This window comes from Diospyros lotus, chromosome 2 (genome assembly GCF_014633365.1).
Source record: "Diospyros lotus cultivar Yz01 chromosome 2, ASM1463336v1, whole genome shotgun sequence".
Taxonomy (NCBI): domain Eukaryota; kingdom Viridiplantae; phylum Streptophyta; class Magnoliopsida; order Ericales; family Ebenaceae; genus Diospyros; species Diospyros lotus.
In genome coordinates this window covers 45,435,020-45,450,844 of record NC_068339.1, presented here as the reverse complement: position 1 = coordinate 45,450,844, position 15,825 = coordinate 45,435,020, and the positions used below count along the sequence as shown (strand labels likewise).

Below are 15,825 nucleotides of genomic sequence, written 5' to 3'. Positions count from 1 at the left end.
CAGAGGTGGTGATGTATATTTTATAATTATTTTTTATATAAAAAATATTTAAATTAAATTAATTTGAAATATTTAAATAATTATATAAAAAAAAGGAAACTTGGTAGATGGCGTCATCACTGAATTCAATTTCAAAGGTTTTACTATGAGGGCGCGGAAGTCTGTTGGCTGCTTTGACCAGTCCAAAGAAAACAATATAAAATGAGATTAGATTACAACTCATCTCATCTCCTCGGTCGGACTCATCTCTTCACTCTCAAATATAGTTAAACCCCTCTTCTCTCTCTACATTCAAATCCGCCCTTATCTCTCTCTCTCTCTGGACTCCTTCTTCTTCTTCTTCTTCTTCTGAGAACTGTAGCCTTCAAATTCCTCTTGAAAGCTTCGCAATTTGCCATTTCCTACGGAACAGAGGGAGAGAAAGAGAGACGGCGCGGGATGGACTTAGGAGCGCCCTATAATCTTCGCACAGTGGAAGAGGTTTTCAGGGACCTCAAAGGCCGACGAGCTGCCATGATCAAAGCTCTCACCAATGGTTCGCTTCTTGTTTCGTTTTCTTTTTTGAAATTTACGCTTTACGCTTTTTTTTTTCCCCGGGGGTGGGGGGGGGGTGTTTATAATCTCGAAATGTGTTCGCTTATTCGTTTGTTTTCACGGCTTTTCCGTTGTAGATGTTGAAGATTTTTATCAGCAGTGTGATCCTGGTACGAGCTTTTACTTCGTTTTCTATCTTTCTTTTCCCTCGCGTGTGTGCACATGTATTTTTGTAGGTTCAGCATCTGCATGCCATTTTTTTTTTCTTATTTCTGTTAGGTCTTCTTGCACTTTGTTTTTCAACTTATGAGCTACTTCGAAATTTGCGTTGGTGCATCTTTATATATGTTACTAGAGGAGTGGCCCGTTCTATCTACTTAGTTCGTGTGATCTTTTAGTGCTAGAATGTATAGAAATCATGAATTTTCTAGGAGTTTAGTTAGGATAGTAGTCAGTTCTTTCAGGATCTAATACAAGAGACGAGACGGAAGTGTTGCATTGATCAAGAAAATAAATTCGAAAGCAACTCGAACTTTGGTGCCATTACTCAAGAATTAAGAAGTCTAATTTGACTAAAATATTTTCATTAGCTTTCCTAGGTTTTCTATAAAACTGACTCAATTTTCCGTACTTCATCAGATTCCAGATGCAACGTGGTTTGCCTCCAAGGAATTATAAGATGGAAAAGTGATCCGGAAGGGTGATTCTTACTCTAATACAGAGGGTGAAGAATAATTCTAAAGAGGCTATGGAAATGAGACCAAATTATCTTAAGTATGGGGCAGAAAATTGCATGGAGAATAACCAGCCAGCGGAAGAGATATTAGAAAGACTGTAAGGTATTTACAGTAATAAGCTAGCAAATTGTAGCTTGTAGCACTTTGGAATAATTGCCAAGAGCCAACCAAATCCCATAGAAGTCAACTGCGGGGAGGTTGAAGATAGTTGACTGAGAGTTGGAAGGGGTAAACTAAAAGGGAGTAGGCATAGTACATTAAAGGCGATCTTATAGTTGAGTAGGGGAAGTCTTCCATTAGAGAACAAAAGGACACACGTCTGCATTGGATGACTTACTTCAGAATATTGTATGTTGGCTGTTAAATGGTGGTTGGATTGAATTAGTTAGTTTTGGTGAGCTATTTCAAATGTGTAATAAACGTTGCCTTGTACTGAATTTGTTAATCATCAGGTTAATGAACAGAGTCACAACTGAGAGCACACATTCTAATCCTGTAGCTCACCGAAACCTCCAGTCACAGCTGAGAGCTCAAAACGAGACAGGAAAAGATCTTTTCACAAGTTTCTGTTTGGCTCTCAATGAAAGAACTAATTGGTAGCAGCAGATAATTGATTAGTTTCTATTAGTGATCAACTCCTGAAAACCTGAGCTCATTCAATGGCAATCTAAGAAGATCTTAGAGAGGATAAGATTCTCATTAATGAATTACATCACTTGTTAGGGCATAATTCACAGAAAAAAGTTGTGGCGTTCAGTGGAGTAGAATTTGATATTCACCCAAATAAATAAGTAAACAAGACATGTTTAGCTTTCTTTATGCTTGACCCTCTCCCTCTTGACAGAGAAAAGGTGTTATCCTATATGCATTTCATTTCAAAAATTTTATTTTGGTTGAAGCCGTGGTCTTATATATTTGTTTCATCGTCAGCATCATCATCCTAACCTTTAATCCCACTAGATGGGGTCTGTTGCATGATTTCTGGTTCTCCAATCTTTATTTAGAATTCATGTTGAGAGATCCAAGGATTTTTACATTAGCTGTCAGTTATCTAACTCAACCCTCTTCCTTTATCCGAGTTCAGGACCGGTTATTATAAGGAGGAATATCTTCAATGACACTAGAGTGTTGAGGGCATTACTCAACCCATAAGCACAGCTGTTCTTATATATTTGTTTATGACCTAAATTTAGAATGAAATTTATAGTGTTGACATATTATAGCAAATATTTGTAAAATTTGCAGAACTGAGAAAGGCAGAAGTGTCTTTAATGCAAAACAAGATTTAAAGCTGTTGGGAATCAAAACTATGGAAATTATCAAAGGCATTCTATTATTGCTTTTGCAGTTGCATCTTATAAATACAAGTTTATCATTTCCAGTTAAAAAAATTTCAATCCTTGGCATATGTTTTTATGCTTCTTCAAGGTTTGCTCCATCATGATAAGCTGCTCTTGTCATGAATCAGTTGGTTTTGACTTGTTTATGCTCATTTGTTAATTAATTGACGGAATATGAACAAAATTTTGAAGCTCATTTAATAAATGATCTGAGCCCAAACACAGGTCCATTCTGCTTGTTTACGAGTATGGACAAGCTCATTTATTGTTTATATTTAAGCTCATTTATAATTTGTTTAAAACTAGTTAAAACTTGTTTGTTGTTCGTTTAAAAGGGGTATTATATACATAATTTTCTTTGGGCTTTTTCCATATTGCCTCATTCCCTCATCTCAATCCCCCCTCCATTTTAGAACCATTCTTTCCTTCTCTGCCTCCCACTGCCACCACCTTTGATCAGCAACCACTGATGATTGTCGTCTCTTCCCTCTTGCTCTATGTTCATCATTTTGGTAAGTTTTTTATCTTTTTACATCTTCTCAGTTCTCACATACCCTTCTTATATGCTCTCTCCTCTTCAACAAACTCTCTCTCTCTCTCTCTCTCTCTCTCTCTCTGTAGGGCCCTCTTCTCAAAGCTTTTAGTACACTCAATTTGGCTTCTCTTCCCTGGAAGAATCTGTGCTTACCAATAATTCAATATCTCTTTTTGTATCATGCACACTATTGATTGCTTCTTATCTCTTAGTTGCCTTCTGTCTGAAGTGGGTTATCCTTTTGTGTTTGTTTTCTGAGTCTCAGAATTCTAATCTCTTGCTTTGTCTTGTGGTGCTCTGTATTGCACCCCCCCCCCCCCCCAAAAAAAAAAAAAAAAAATCTTTGGTTTCTCTTGTAGTGTTTTGATATCTTTTGACTGAGATTTTTTTTAAGTTTGTTTAGGTCTTGTCAGTGTTTGATTGCCCCTTTTGCTTTGGAGCTTGAATATGTTTGGTTTTCTTGCTTCTGCTCAGCTTAGGATTGGGGGTTTTTGATCCATTGTTTTCAGTATATTTGAGCTGGTAGCCTTTGGGTTTTTATTATAGTTTCAAGTACTGGTTTTGCATCTTCAAATGTTTTGTGCTGTTGAAGTTTACATAACGATGAAGAAGCTTTTAAAGCAAGCTTGAACACATCCAAAAGTAAATGAGCCGAGCCTGAACATGGTCAAGCTTGGCTCAGCTTGGATCATTTACACCCCTAATATGGTAAATAGTGAAAAAACCTTCCCATATAATTTCAGCATTTAGGCAAGTTTTTGGCCATCAAACCATTGTGCTCCTCAAGGCCTTCTATGAGAAACCTTAGCTTGAGGTTTATTAAATTTTTGCAGATGTGTTAATTCAATGTTAGAGATGATTGCTCTTGTACGTCTTTCTGTGATTTGGATATCACTTAAATTAGTGGATGGTATCTTTGTTCCTACATTAACTAATTTAAGTACATGCTAATGCTATACAGAGAAGGAAAATCTGTGCTTGTATGGGTATCCAAATGAACAATGGGAGGTTACTTTACCTGCTGAAGAAGTGCCTCCAGAACTTCCAGAGCCTGCATTAGGTATCAACTTTGCCAGAGATGGGATGCAGGAAAAGGATTGGTTATCTCTAGTAGCTGTCCACAGTGATGCATGGTTACTTTCTGTTGCGTTCTATTTCGGTGCTAGGTTTGGATTTGATACAGCTGACAGGTATCTATGGTTTAGGAGTCCAAAATGGAAGATGGTATTGTTTATAAAATGTTCTTGTTAAAATCTTTTTTGATTTTTTTTTTCAAGAAACTATGTTATACCATATTTGAAAAAACAAACATTAAGAGAGTTTCCCAGGTAAATATAGATGGGACATTATATATTCAACTGAAGCAATTTAATAAACTGAGCAATAATGTTTTATACATTTAGATTGACTTCAATTTATGCTTCCAAATTTCCACAATGTGAGTGGTATTGTGCTAATCAAAAGAACATACCAAAATCAAAATCTGGTTGTTGATTAAAAAAGTACTGATTATACTCTAATTAATACATTATTACCCTGTTGTCACTTCATCAATTTAAGTTCCTTGCTTTCGATCATTATGGCAAGATACATGCTAAATATCATTAGAATAGGAGGATATGTATTTGGCAAGTACAAAATCTCAAGCAAACAGCCTATTTAGACCAAAACTTGAGTCTTTAGGATAGAGCAGAACTTTACTTACTGATCAATATTTCCCTCATCCTTTATTTTTAAATTTTACTTATTTCAAGTCACCTTCTTTCACTGGCAACATTTCAAGCCTGAGCTTCCTATGATACATGTATATGGCATGGGATGTGTGGTAACCAGTGTTATTAAAGGCCCAAGACGCACAAGGGTCTTGGAGCCTGAGGCGCAAGGCGAGGCGCGAGCCTGGTGGAACTAGACACAAGTTAATAAAAAAAAATAAAAATAAAAACATATGTCCTAATTGAAGAAAAAGGTGTAAAATAGGTTCTAACTTGTAATAATATTTTAACAAGCATGTTATAAAAAAAACCACTCTAAAGACCAAACATTTCTATATTTTGTATCATCTCTAATATCTTTTTCCACATCATCAACTCTTCTTGTTGGATGATTTCTATGGTTTAGAAGTGTGATGATAGTTTCATACATTTTTTTGGTAGGTAATATACTAGACTTGAATTTGCATCTTCTTTGTTTTGGTGACTTAATGTTGCATTTTGTTATTGCATGCCTTGAATTTGTTCAATTCTCCCTATCCATCTTCATCTAGTTCAAATTCAATTGGAGCATTTGAAGTAGTAGACTTTTTACTTATTGTCAAATTTGTAGTTGAAGTAATAAATGTAAACCCTAAATAGTAAACAATTAAATAAAGTAACAAACAGTGAAATAAAAAACTTGAAAAATAGCTAAAAAGCCCAAGGCGCCTTGGGCTGAGGCGCGCCTTTTGGTCTGTGCCCGCCTGGAAGGCTTTCAGGCGCCTAGGCGCACCTTTAATAACACTGGTGGTAACATGCTGCAGCTCTGATTTGTTGTCAAATTTTGTAACTTTGCAAGTTGGTGCACATGTATATGCGCCTAAATTGAACTTTTTTTGGCCTTTTGGTTTTTTATTTTCAAAAGTTTGGGTCACAGCAGCTTGGTCCATTTAATGGTTTTTTTGTTTGTTTGGGCAGTGGCAGTGAATGTTAAATTTTTGCTTTCTTATTGAGCTCACTAGTATTAGAAGTCATGTTAGCTGCATTTAATCTATGCATCTTTTATGTCCAGTGTATGGTATCTAGAAGTATGACAATATATGCTTGGTTTTTAGTCCAGCTACATATGGAAATATTTTCTTTTTGATGTAGATGGTTAGTGAATGAAGATTAGATAAGGTTTTTTATTTTTCTTTTTTACATATTAAAGAAAAAGGTTTTAGAATGTTTCCTTTTTTATGCAATATGGTGTTTGATGACGAAAAGCAACGTAAAAATAGTCATCACTTTTTTAGATAACCAGTAAAGGAAATTTCATTTTGGCTACAAGGTCTCTGTCAAATGAAGTAGAGATTGCTAATTCAACTACTCCTGGCAGTCTGGTAGGTGGGTCATTGTACCTAGCTCATAAGGGAATAGCTCTGGACCAAAAAAGAAAAAGAAGATTTGGAGAACATGTGCTGTTGGATGGATATTACCTTGGCAAAAATTATTGACTGGAGGTGTTTAAAAATGCGGCGAATTTTAGAGAACTTTGATTATAATTTCAGGTTATTAAGTAGCCTTTCAGTTTCATTTTTGAATACAGCATGAGTTATGAGCTATCAAAGTGATTTCGGATAATGCAAAAACACCTGACAAGGACTCTAGATGTCTCCTTCGCTGAGATTTGTGTATTGCTTGAGTTTCATGTTTGATCATAAGATGAGTTGTGGGATGTCAATGAGTTTGGAAGATGCAAGACCTCATGAGGACTTTAGATGTCTCCTTTGCTGCACTTTGTATCTCTGGAAGTGGAATTGGATGCTCCTGGAGAAATGATAAGTGATAACTGGTGCTTTGGAAAGAAACCTCCCACCCTTCTTTTTTTTTTAGCTTCTTTTTGTCCGCTACATCTTGTTCTGAATACCCGGCTTGTGATTTTCTTTTCACAATTTTGTTAACGGAAGATTTTGAGGATGATTATTGCATGGTATATATACATGGCTTTCTAATCTTTTTGTTGCCATTTGTTAGTATGTTGTTTTATGAATGCTGGAATACCTGTTTCTAAAGTAGGGCAGCATCTGAAGGTTTGGTCAAAGGGTTTGAAGCAGCACACTTGAGAAAGTTGTATCGCAAAACAAACAGTAAATACATATTGCTTTCTGTTACCTCTAAATTGAAGGAAGAAGATAATGTTTTGCCTTCTGTTATTGACTTTGTTGCATGCCCAAAGATAGACACTGTTGATGCAGCATGAGCACACATGCATACTCATGTTTTGTTTTGTTTTGATGCTAGTGATTTTCCTCCATTTTCCTGCATCTCTCTTGTTCGAATGATTTTTTTGGGCTGAATGCAATCATTATCTCGATTGATGAAAACAACACTTGAGGTAAACAAACTAAACAAGGAAATATAGCCTCCCATTGAAGCACAGAATGTGCTCATCATCTTGATCCCTGGCTTATGCTTTGTTACATCCGGCATGACGTGCTTGCATTACATTGCACTGAGGCAGTGCATTTAGTGGATTGGAAATGAAACTATTTTACTTTCAGAATAGGGTTTATAATGAGCCAATATGAATGTTAATTAAACTCCATGGCATGAGCCACTTGTTTGACGAATCAACAATTACAGTTATGAATTCTTTTAGAAAAAGATAAAAAATTGAAAAGTGAAGCTACTTCTAGGCAGTCGTGTGTGGTCCTGTAATCCATTGATATTTCAACGGCATTCATTTTTGGGTCTGAACCCAACTTTTTATCTTTGGCACAGGAAGCGGCTTTTTAACATGATCAATGATCTCCCTACTATATTTGAAGTGGTAACTGGTGTGGCAAAGAAACAGCAGAAGGAGAAATCTTCAATCTCAAATCACAGTAGCAGCAAATCTAAGTCAAATTCTAAAGTGGTAAAAGTGAATTAATTCTTATTTGTTATACATAATTTGGTTATGGACTGCTCATGCTCATATGCTTTTGCCTGCAATTAAGGTGGTGCCAGGGTTGAGGAAAAAGCTTGTTAGTTCTTTTTCCTTAGACAAGTTTGAATATCACAAGCTTATGACAATCTATGAATATCACAAGCTTATGATAATCTAACCTTTTATGTGCCAATAGCAGCTAACAAGAATGCAGTTTTACATCAAGTCTTGTATATATTTTATGGTTGGATATTAAATGAACTTATCTACCATTAAACAGAAACTTAAGTTAACTTTGTTGTTTACCTTGCCATTTTAACAAGACTTGGGAATTGCAAGTCTAATAAACTTATTTACAAGTTATGAAATGGGAAGGTCACTTTTTCTGGTTGGAGTTGCCCGTTGATTGCCTTACATTTTGTGAGTAGGCAAGACAGGATATTTCACCCTTTTGACTTCGGAGGCAATACTCGATGTTCGTCTTCTTTTTTGAACCATATAGGGAACCTGTAGGCACACCCACTGGGCACATGCAAAAGGACCACTGGCCTTTTGATGTAAAGGATTTTGTAGTCCTTGTTATTGCGTTCCATTATCCTTTCTTCTCTTATTGGTTTTTCATTGCCTAGTTTTTGTTTGACCAAGAAGTGGAAATCTGAATCGCAGGGGAAATCTTCAAAGTCACAGCCCAAAGAGGAAGAGGGCTTGGACGATGAAGATGAAGACGAAGACGAAGACGAAGATGAGCACGGGGAGACATTGTGTGGGGCATGTGGAGAGAATTATGCATCCGATGAATTCTGGATCTGTTGTGACATATGCGAGAAGTGGTTCCATGGCAAGTGTGTGAAGATTACCCCAGCTAGAGCCGAGCATATTAAGCAGTACAAGTGCCCATCCTGCAGCAATAAGAGAGCTCGTCCTTGATGTATCTGGTTCTTTCTCTAGCTTTGCAGCCAGCTAACTACATTTTAAGTAGGGTTTTTCTTGTTTCTGAGGGCTATATTTAGCACTACAATATTGCAAATACCTATCTTTTTTCCGGGTGGGTTTCTCACTTTTTGTTATAGGACTGTTAATTCTAGCTCTACAAAAATTGATCCCCATTTTATTTGGAAGAATTGATATCTTCACCTTATAAATTTATTAGGAGTTTTGGTCACTCAACGTGGGGGAGGTGTGATGCATCTTGTCATGTCTTCACTTTATAAGAAACATATCACATGATTCCCGTATCGTTTTGCATAAATCCATGCTGATTATGTTGGTGCCCCTGAACTTTTATTATTTCGTACTCTTCCATCCCTCCTGTACCTTTTATTGTTTTAATATGATAAAAGAGCGTTCATTCTTGCAGCACCATGGAATGAAAAAATAAATACAAACTAATGCATTCATGAGTTAAGCTTTTGGTATTTCTGTTTCAGTTACCCTCTTTCTTGACCATAGCATCAGGTTTCTTGCTTAAGCTTGAAGCACGCACTTAGAGGTGATGATATTGAGCACGCTGCGCTCTGATCCAGGTTTTCATTTCTTTCCATTTTTTATATTTTATTTCTGTGGTGTACTTTTTCTCATTTTTGGGCGTAAGTGATCCATGGTATCTGTTTGTTGGTGGTTGATGACTTTGTTTTCAGTTTTAAGTTTTTTTATGGTCTTGTTTGTGTTACAAGATGCCCTTATCTTCATTTTTATTGTCAAAGTGATTAAACCGTGTTACCTGATGGGTTTGCCGCGTACGTGTTACCCATTTTCATGGAGCTTAAAAGTGCCTTACAATGTTTGAGGACTTGTTTACCCTTTGGGTAAAATGCACCATTCTTTCGGTATTTAATTATTGAATTTGATGCTTTGCATAGAATTCGTTTTTATTTTTTCTTTTATTTTATTTTATTTTGTAATGACAAAAATCTCCAGCCACTACCTCTTTAAGCGGACACTGGGTACACAAGATTGCTCACGAAACCAGAATAAATATGGGATTAAATCCACGATAATCCATTTAATTGCCTTCCCATTTGGTTAAAAATAGCATCAATGTATTAATCCGGTTTCATTCATAGAAAAGGGTCCCATCAGAAGGAAGTTATCTCTCAATTCCACGTTCATTCATGGTTGCGTCCACTCAAGCAGCTCCATACTTAACATCCAACACATCATATGAGAAGAAAAAGCAGGCACTGAAGTATTACTATTATCTTTGTTTTGTTACATTTTATTGCACCCTTGACGCCCCTTATAATAATAACGTTGAAGTTTATAGCCAAAATGAAAAAAAAAAGAAAAAGAAAAAGAAAAAAAGAAAGAGAAGAATCCATGAAATACGTTATTCAGATGGGTCCATGGTATGGATTGAAATACCAAATTGGCAGAGAGCACATGGGGCCAAACTTTCATCAAATTTTTAAAGATGAGCTGTTTGGGACTTTGCAAATATAAAAGGGCATATCTTAGAACCACTTCCATTGTAGATCTCAAATGATGGTGTACCCACTGTTAAATATGCTATCCATTCAAGTGGTGGGCAGGCCCCACCTTCAGACTAAAGCTAGAAAACGCAAATAAATAAATAATTTTTAAAGGTAGGATTAAGCACGAATCTGTGCCCTGCCCAAAAGGAGGAATACAACCAGCAACATAAATCAAGTTTTAATGTTTCTATCTTGCGCACGGTGGGGATGGGGTGAAAAATTTTATTTATTACCAAGGAGTAGATCTAGATGCTATCCTCTTCTAAACACAAGGAATCTAGAACCTTCACAACTTTCTCTGGCAATTAAGGACCATAAGTCGTGAAAATGACACACTCGTACATAAAGATAATATAGAATACAGAGATGAGAGAAAACAAAAAATATATATATTTATATATATATATTTCTATATGAACAAGAGTGCAACAGCTTACATTGATTCATCCCATGGATAAACAGGATACTAGAAGGAAAGAGAGATGCAAATAGAAACTAGAGGAATAAAAACAAGTTGAAAGTCAAGACAGAAAGGATTTAAACGGAGATCAAAGAGAAAAACCTCCTTTTCTCTACCAATTCCTCTTTTTTATCCGTGTTCATGATGTTAAACCCTGTTGATTCTTTGCCGAGAGGCGTTTTAGAAACTCATAGGTCGTGATCATGGTGGTGGCGGACATGGACATGGAAGCACACCGCGGTCCCAAACCTCTGTAACAGGCCATCCATCCACCTTCCCTGATCAAATTCCTAACTGTTTGCCCCATAGTTGGGCCCCTCCGGCCATTCTCGTCGCCATCCAGGACCTGTAATCTCGTCTTGATTGTGTCAAGGGGCATAGTAATCAAAGCTGAAATGCCTCCTGCCATTGCTGCACTAATACCCTGAACTGCCATTACCGTCTTGGAATCTGGTCTTAAAGTGTTGACGCCATTCTCACTGCTAATAACATCATCTTTCTTGCAGAAGTAGCATCCAACCCCACCCCAGACGAGTCTCTGGGCAACAGAGTATGACGCCCACCAAACTGCATTTGAAGGGGCATATGTCAGTATTGATATCCCAAAACCTCTGTACAGTCCCCTTGGTCCATCCGTACTGAGGATCTTCCGGAATGCATCGATTCCACCGAGATATTTACAGGCCGATGCAGCGGGAAGCTTTGGGTTATTACCACCCTGCACCATGAGTCTCTGGCTCACCACATCAATGGGGGTCCAGACCAGCTGTGCCGCCATGGCAGCGCTCAAGCCAGCGGCCGCATTGGCAATGGCAGCTGCTGTTGGCTCGGCAAGCCCTAATCTAATGGTTGCCGTCCCAACGTTGCTCTTGGTCACTTCAAGAGCAGTCATGTACAAAGCCCTAGCTGGAATTGTGCCCATCAACGAGGTCCCGAACCCCCTGTACAGACCGCGGAGGCCCTCGTGCCGGACAATCCAGAACGCGGTCCTGATGCAGGAGACCTGAGATTCAGCCACTTGCTGCCGAGTCTTCAACACAACGACAGGGTAAAGCGCAGCCGACACACCGGAGAAGAGTGCCGCGCCGAGGAAGAAGAACTTCGATTTGTCGAGCATTTGCCAATCGATATCCGCCGGAATATGAATCTCCTGCGCCGAATCTTCCTCGGCCGCACTCAAACTCATTTTCGCCACTTTCAGAGCTTCCAACCAACCCTAACTTTTACCCCTACCTATCCCCCTAACTGTACAAAACCGAAACCGAATACCTAACCCTAATTCCAAAACTGTGCAATCGCGGGATCATTATCCGGGTCCAATAACACGAAACCAAGGAGGATCTTTACAATTTTATCTCAATTCACACAACCCGGCGAAGGATCTAGGGATTTTTTTCCTCTTTCGTAGCCAAATCTTAGACCGAACGTGGCTCACGGTAAACGGATCTAACATTTCTGGATCGCCCTTTCCGGAATATCGTCCAGACAACCAATCATCCCCATCACCATCATCCTCTCCGGCGGCCGATCTTGCCGGAAATCCAATGGACGTCTGCTATGTATTCGAAACGGATCTAGAGAGAGAGAGGAGCGAGAATCGGTATATGCAGTTTGGGGAGTGAGCTTCTTCTATGTGTTGGGTTGGGATAAAAGGCGAGCAGAGGGATGAAAATAGTAGGGCTGATGCGGAGCCGACACGTTTCGGGTATCGGTTACGGGGCAACTGGATTCGGGTTGTCCGGTACAGGACGACACGTGACACGACGTGTCATCCATATCCACGAGATCGAATTCGGTGCGTGCGTCTTTACGCTACCACGTTATCTTCCGGCGGTCCAATATTGCCACGTCGGAAAAGATCAGAATTTGTGCTTTTGTCCCCTAGCGAAGGGAGGGATTGATTGGGGAGTTTTCGTCACTCGCGTTGGTCTCTCATTGTCCCGAGAGTTTAGCGGATTAAATGGACTTAGAATAAGATTTTCCTTTTTCTATTTCTGCTGCTCCCTTAAATGGATTTATTAAATAATAATTAATTATTAAAAGCGTAAAATCAACCAAATGTACATGGATACCCAATTGTGACAGGTTGTTCGTCACAAGGGGTCCATAGCTCAGTGGTAGAGCATTTGACTGCAGATCAAGAGGTCACCGGTTCGAACCCGGTTGGGCCCTTTATACTTTTATATGTGTCGTACTAGAGGAAATTTAAAATATATTTATACTTGAAATAATTTTAAATTTTAATTTCCGAATATGAGAAGTGTTTATTGTTGCAATCGAGTCAGAGTTTCGCATAACTTAGATTAGATTCGGTTCTAGGGCTGATTTTTAGAGCTCAAGTTTATATTTATCAAAACTTGTTATTTTGTTTAAATTTAATTTATTATTTTATTTTATTATATAGATATATTATAATTAAATTATTATATATAATAATTTTAAATATATTAATTTAATTATTATATTTATAAATTATTCATAAATTTTTAATTAGATATTTTTATGAGTCGCTAATCGAGTTTAATAATATTTACAAATCTCTAATCGAATATTGAGATTTATTAAATTTAAATTATTTATTTTAATAAATAAATTAAATAAATTTTTGTCCAATCAAAAATCAAATATCGAAATAATCATAAATGACTCATTACATTTAAAAGCAGACTTAGTGTTTAGAGACGAAGGTTTGTTTATTTCAATTGGGAAATACAATTTATTAATTAATACTTCACACAAATACAACTTATAAAAAACAATAGAAACGAAGACAATTATTATAGGACAATACAACAATTAATGAAGCTTGTAATTAAGCAACTTGGACTTGAACGGTCTTGGGCTCCGTCGGCACCATTTTCTCCACCGTCACCGTCAGAACGCCGTTCCGGCAAACGGCAGAAATCGAATCCGCGTTCGCATTTTCCGGCAAGACAAACTTCCTCGTAAACTTGCCGGCCTTCCTCTCCAGTTTCAAGTACTTGGGCTTGGGGCATTCTTCATTCTTCATTTCTTCTTCGCTGTGCTTCCTCTCGCCGGCGATCGTCAGAATATTGGCGTCCTCAACCTCGACCTTGACGTCGCCGGACTTCAGCCCCGGGACGTCGACGGCGAACACGTAGGAGTTGGGGTATTCCATCACGTCAACCGGTGGGATGACAGTTGCAGCCGCCATGGATCTGGTGTCTCCACCGCAGCGTTTGACGGGGCAGCGAATTGCCGGCGGCTGGTTCTCGTCGGAATTAGCACAACCGATGATTCTGAATTCCATTTCTCTACTTGGAGTTGAAACTGATTGATCGTTTGAGTGATTGTGGATCAAATGGCGGAGGGGGAGTTTGGCTTTATAGGTTTGGGTGATGCTCAGAGGAAACTTCTGGAAAGTGGGCGAAAGTTCTTTGGCTGATGCTTCCGGAACGATTCAGCCCACAGTGAGAATGTGTTCCGGCGGCCGGTACGCGTCTCTGTGTTTCCCATCTGCTGACAAAGAGGCAATTTGACGTACATATACAGAATCTCAAGTAGCTTTCACACATGCCCTCTCAACTTCATATAAGACAAAATACTTTTTGAGCTTTCACACAGGCCCAAAGAACTTTCTCCCACTTTCTAGAAGTTTCTTCTGAGCACCCCCAATACCTATAAAGCCAAACTCCCTCTCCCCCCTTTCATCCACAATCACTCTAACAGTCAAATCAGTTTCAGCTCCAAGTAGAGAAATGGAATCCAGAATCATCGGTTGTGCTAATTCCGATTATTCCGCCAAGAACCACCTGCCATTCCACTGTCCCAAATCCATGGCGGCTGCAACTGCCACCCCGCCGGTCGACGTGATGGAATACCCCAACTCCTACGTGTTCGCCGTCGACGTCCCGGGGCTGAAGTCCGGCGACGTCAAGGTTGAGATTGAGGACGCCAATATTCTGACGATCGCCGGCGAGAGGAAGCGCAGCGAAGAAGAAATGAAGAATGAAGAATGCCCCAAGCCCAAGTACTTGAAACTGGAGAGGAAGGCCGGCAAGTTTACGAGGAAGTTTGTCTTGCCGGAAAATGCGAAGGGAGATTCGATTTCTGCCGTTTGCCGGAACGGCGTTCTGACGGTTACGGTGGAGAAGCTGCCGCCGGCGAAGCCCAAGACCGTTCAAGTCCAAATTGCTTAAGATTTAAGATCTCCATTGTTTTGTGTTGTATGTTTGCTTCTTGTATTGTGCTTTGTAAGTTATTTTATTATTGTATTTTTGCTGGATTGAGTAATATTTGCATTTTTAATTAAATAAAGACCAAAAATGTTATTTCTTTATTTTTATTAAGGTTAATTTGATATATACTTTAATTATATATTTAAAAAATATATAATTAAAATATATTTTCTAATCTTTAACTAAATACATATAAATTTTATTTATCAAATGAATATTTTAAAACTTCATCACAAGACCGACTTTCGACAATTCGATGAATGCTTTTTGTTTTAATATAATGTATTTTATTTTAAATTTATATATAAATATTATAAAAAAATATCATAATTGAATGTGTAGATAAAATTTTCAAAAATTACAATATCAAAATTATTATTGTTCAATTAATAGAAGAAACCATTATTCATAATATAGAAGTACAATTAGAGAGCGACGATAAATTTTTAGGTTCTTAAGAATGTTATGTTGAAAATCTATATTCTCATGTTTAATATAATTTTTTTAAAATTTATTTTTGAGATAATAATATTTTTAAAATTTATTTTTAATCAACTTTCTCATAAAAAGATTTTTATGAGGGGTTAAAAATCTTGGATTTCTATAGATTTGGAAAAGTTTTTAACAAATAAAAAGTTTAAAATACCTCTTACCCTCTTATAACCCCATAGTCATTTCACAATTATTTTTGCCATAACTTCCTCCTTACAAATATATATATATATATATATTTATAATAAGTAAAAAAATAATGCTTTTTAACTTTCTAATAGGTTGTAAATCTCAATATTTTATATACTAGAAGAAATTTATTATTTTTAAATAAAAATTAAATAAAGGTAATTTTGAAAAAAAAAGATTTATAGGAATATTGCATTTAAACCAAACATAAGAATGTAAAATTCCCAGAAAAGAATACCCAATATTCTTGAAAAAGTTTAAATCTA

The 15,825-nt window shown here is 37.5% G+C and overlaps 4 protein-coding genes and 1 non-coding gene across 5 annotated transcripts; 3 read left to right on the top strand and 2 right to left on the bottom strand.

Moving 5' to 3' along the window:
- The first annotated feature begins 225 nt into the window (after positions 1–225).
- On the top strand, positions 226–8,915 carry LOC127794415 (PHD finger protein ALFIN-LIKE 4-like). Its single transcript, XM_052325472.1, has 5 exons — positions 226–535; positions 672–704; positions 4,108–4,336; positions 7,601–7,736; positions 8,415–8,915. Exons 1-5 carry the CDS (start codon positions 439–441, stop codon positions 8,673–8,675), a joined length of 756 nt encoding a protein of 251 aa, XP_052181432.1. The 5' UTR covers positions 226–438; the 3' UTR covers positions 8,676–8,915.
- Positions 8,916–10,588: 1,673 nt separating this feature from the next.
- LOC127794414 (uncharacterized) lies at positions 10,589–12,325 on the bottom strand. Its single transcript, XM_052325471.1, has one exon. The coding sequence runs from the start codon at positions 11,863–11,865 to the stop codon at positions 10,819–10,821; it is 1,047 nt and encodes a 348-aa protein (XP_052181431.1). The 5' UTR covers positions 11,866–12,325; the 3' UTR covers positions 10,589–10,818.
- A 454-nt stretch (positions 12,326–12,779) lies between these two features.
- Positions 12,780–12,851, top strand: TRNAC-GCA (transfer RNA cysteine (anticodon GCA)). Its single transcript has one exon. It is a non-coding gene; the product is annotated as a tRNA-Cys (tRNA).
- A 486-nt stretch (positions 12,852–13,337) lies between these two features.
- LOC127795129 (17.9 kDa class II heat shock protein-like) lies at positions 13,338–14,011 on the bottom strand. Its single transcript, XM_052326592.1, has one exon. The coding sequence runs from the start codon at positions 13,948–13,950 to the stop codon at positions 13,492–13,494; it is 459 nt and encodes a 152-aa protein (XP_052182552.1). The 5' UTR covers positions 13,951–14,011; the 3' UTR covers positions 13,338–13,491.
- Positions 14,012–14,342: 331 nt separating this feature from the next.
- LOC127795133 (17.9 kDa class II heat shock protein-like) lies at positions 14,343–14,979 on the top strand. Its single transcript, XM_052326597.1, has one exon. It carries the CDS (start codon positions 14,399–14,401, stop codon positions 14,837–14,839), a length of 441 nt encoding a protein of 146 aa, XP_052182557.1. The 5' UTR covers positions 14,343–14,398; the 3' UTR covers positions 14,840–14,979.
- Positions 14,980–15,825: the final 846 nt, after the last annotated feature.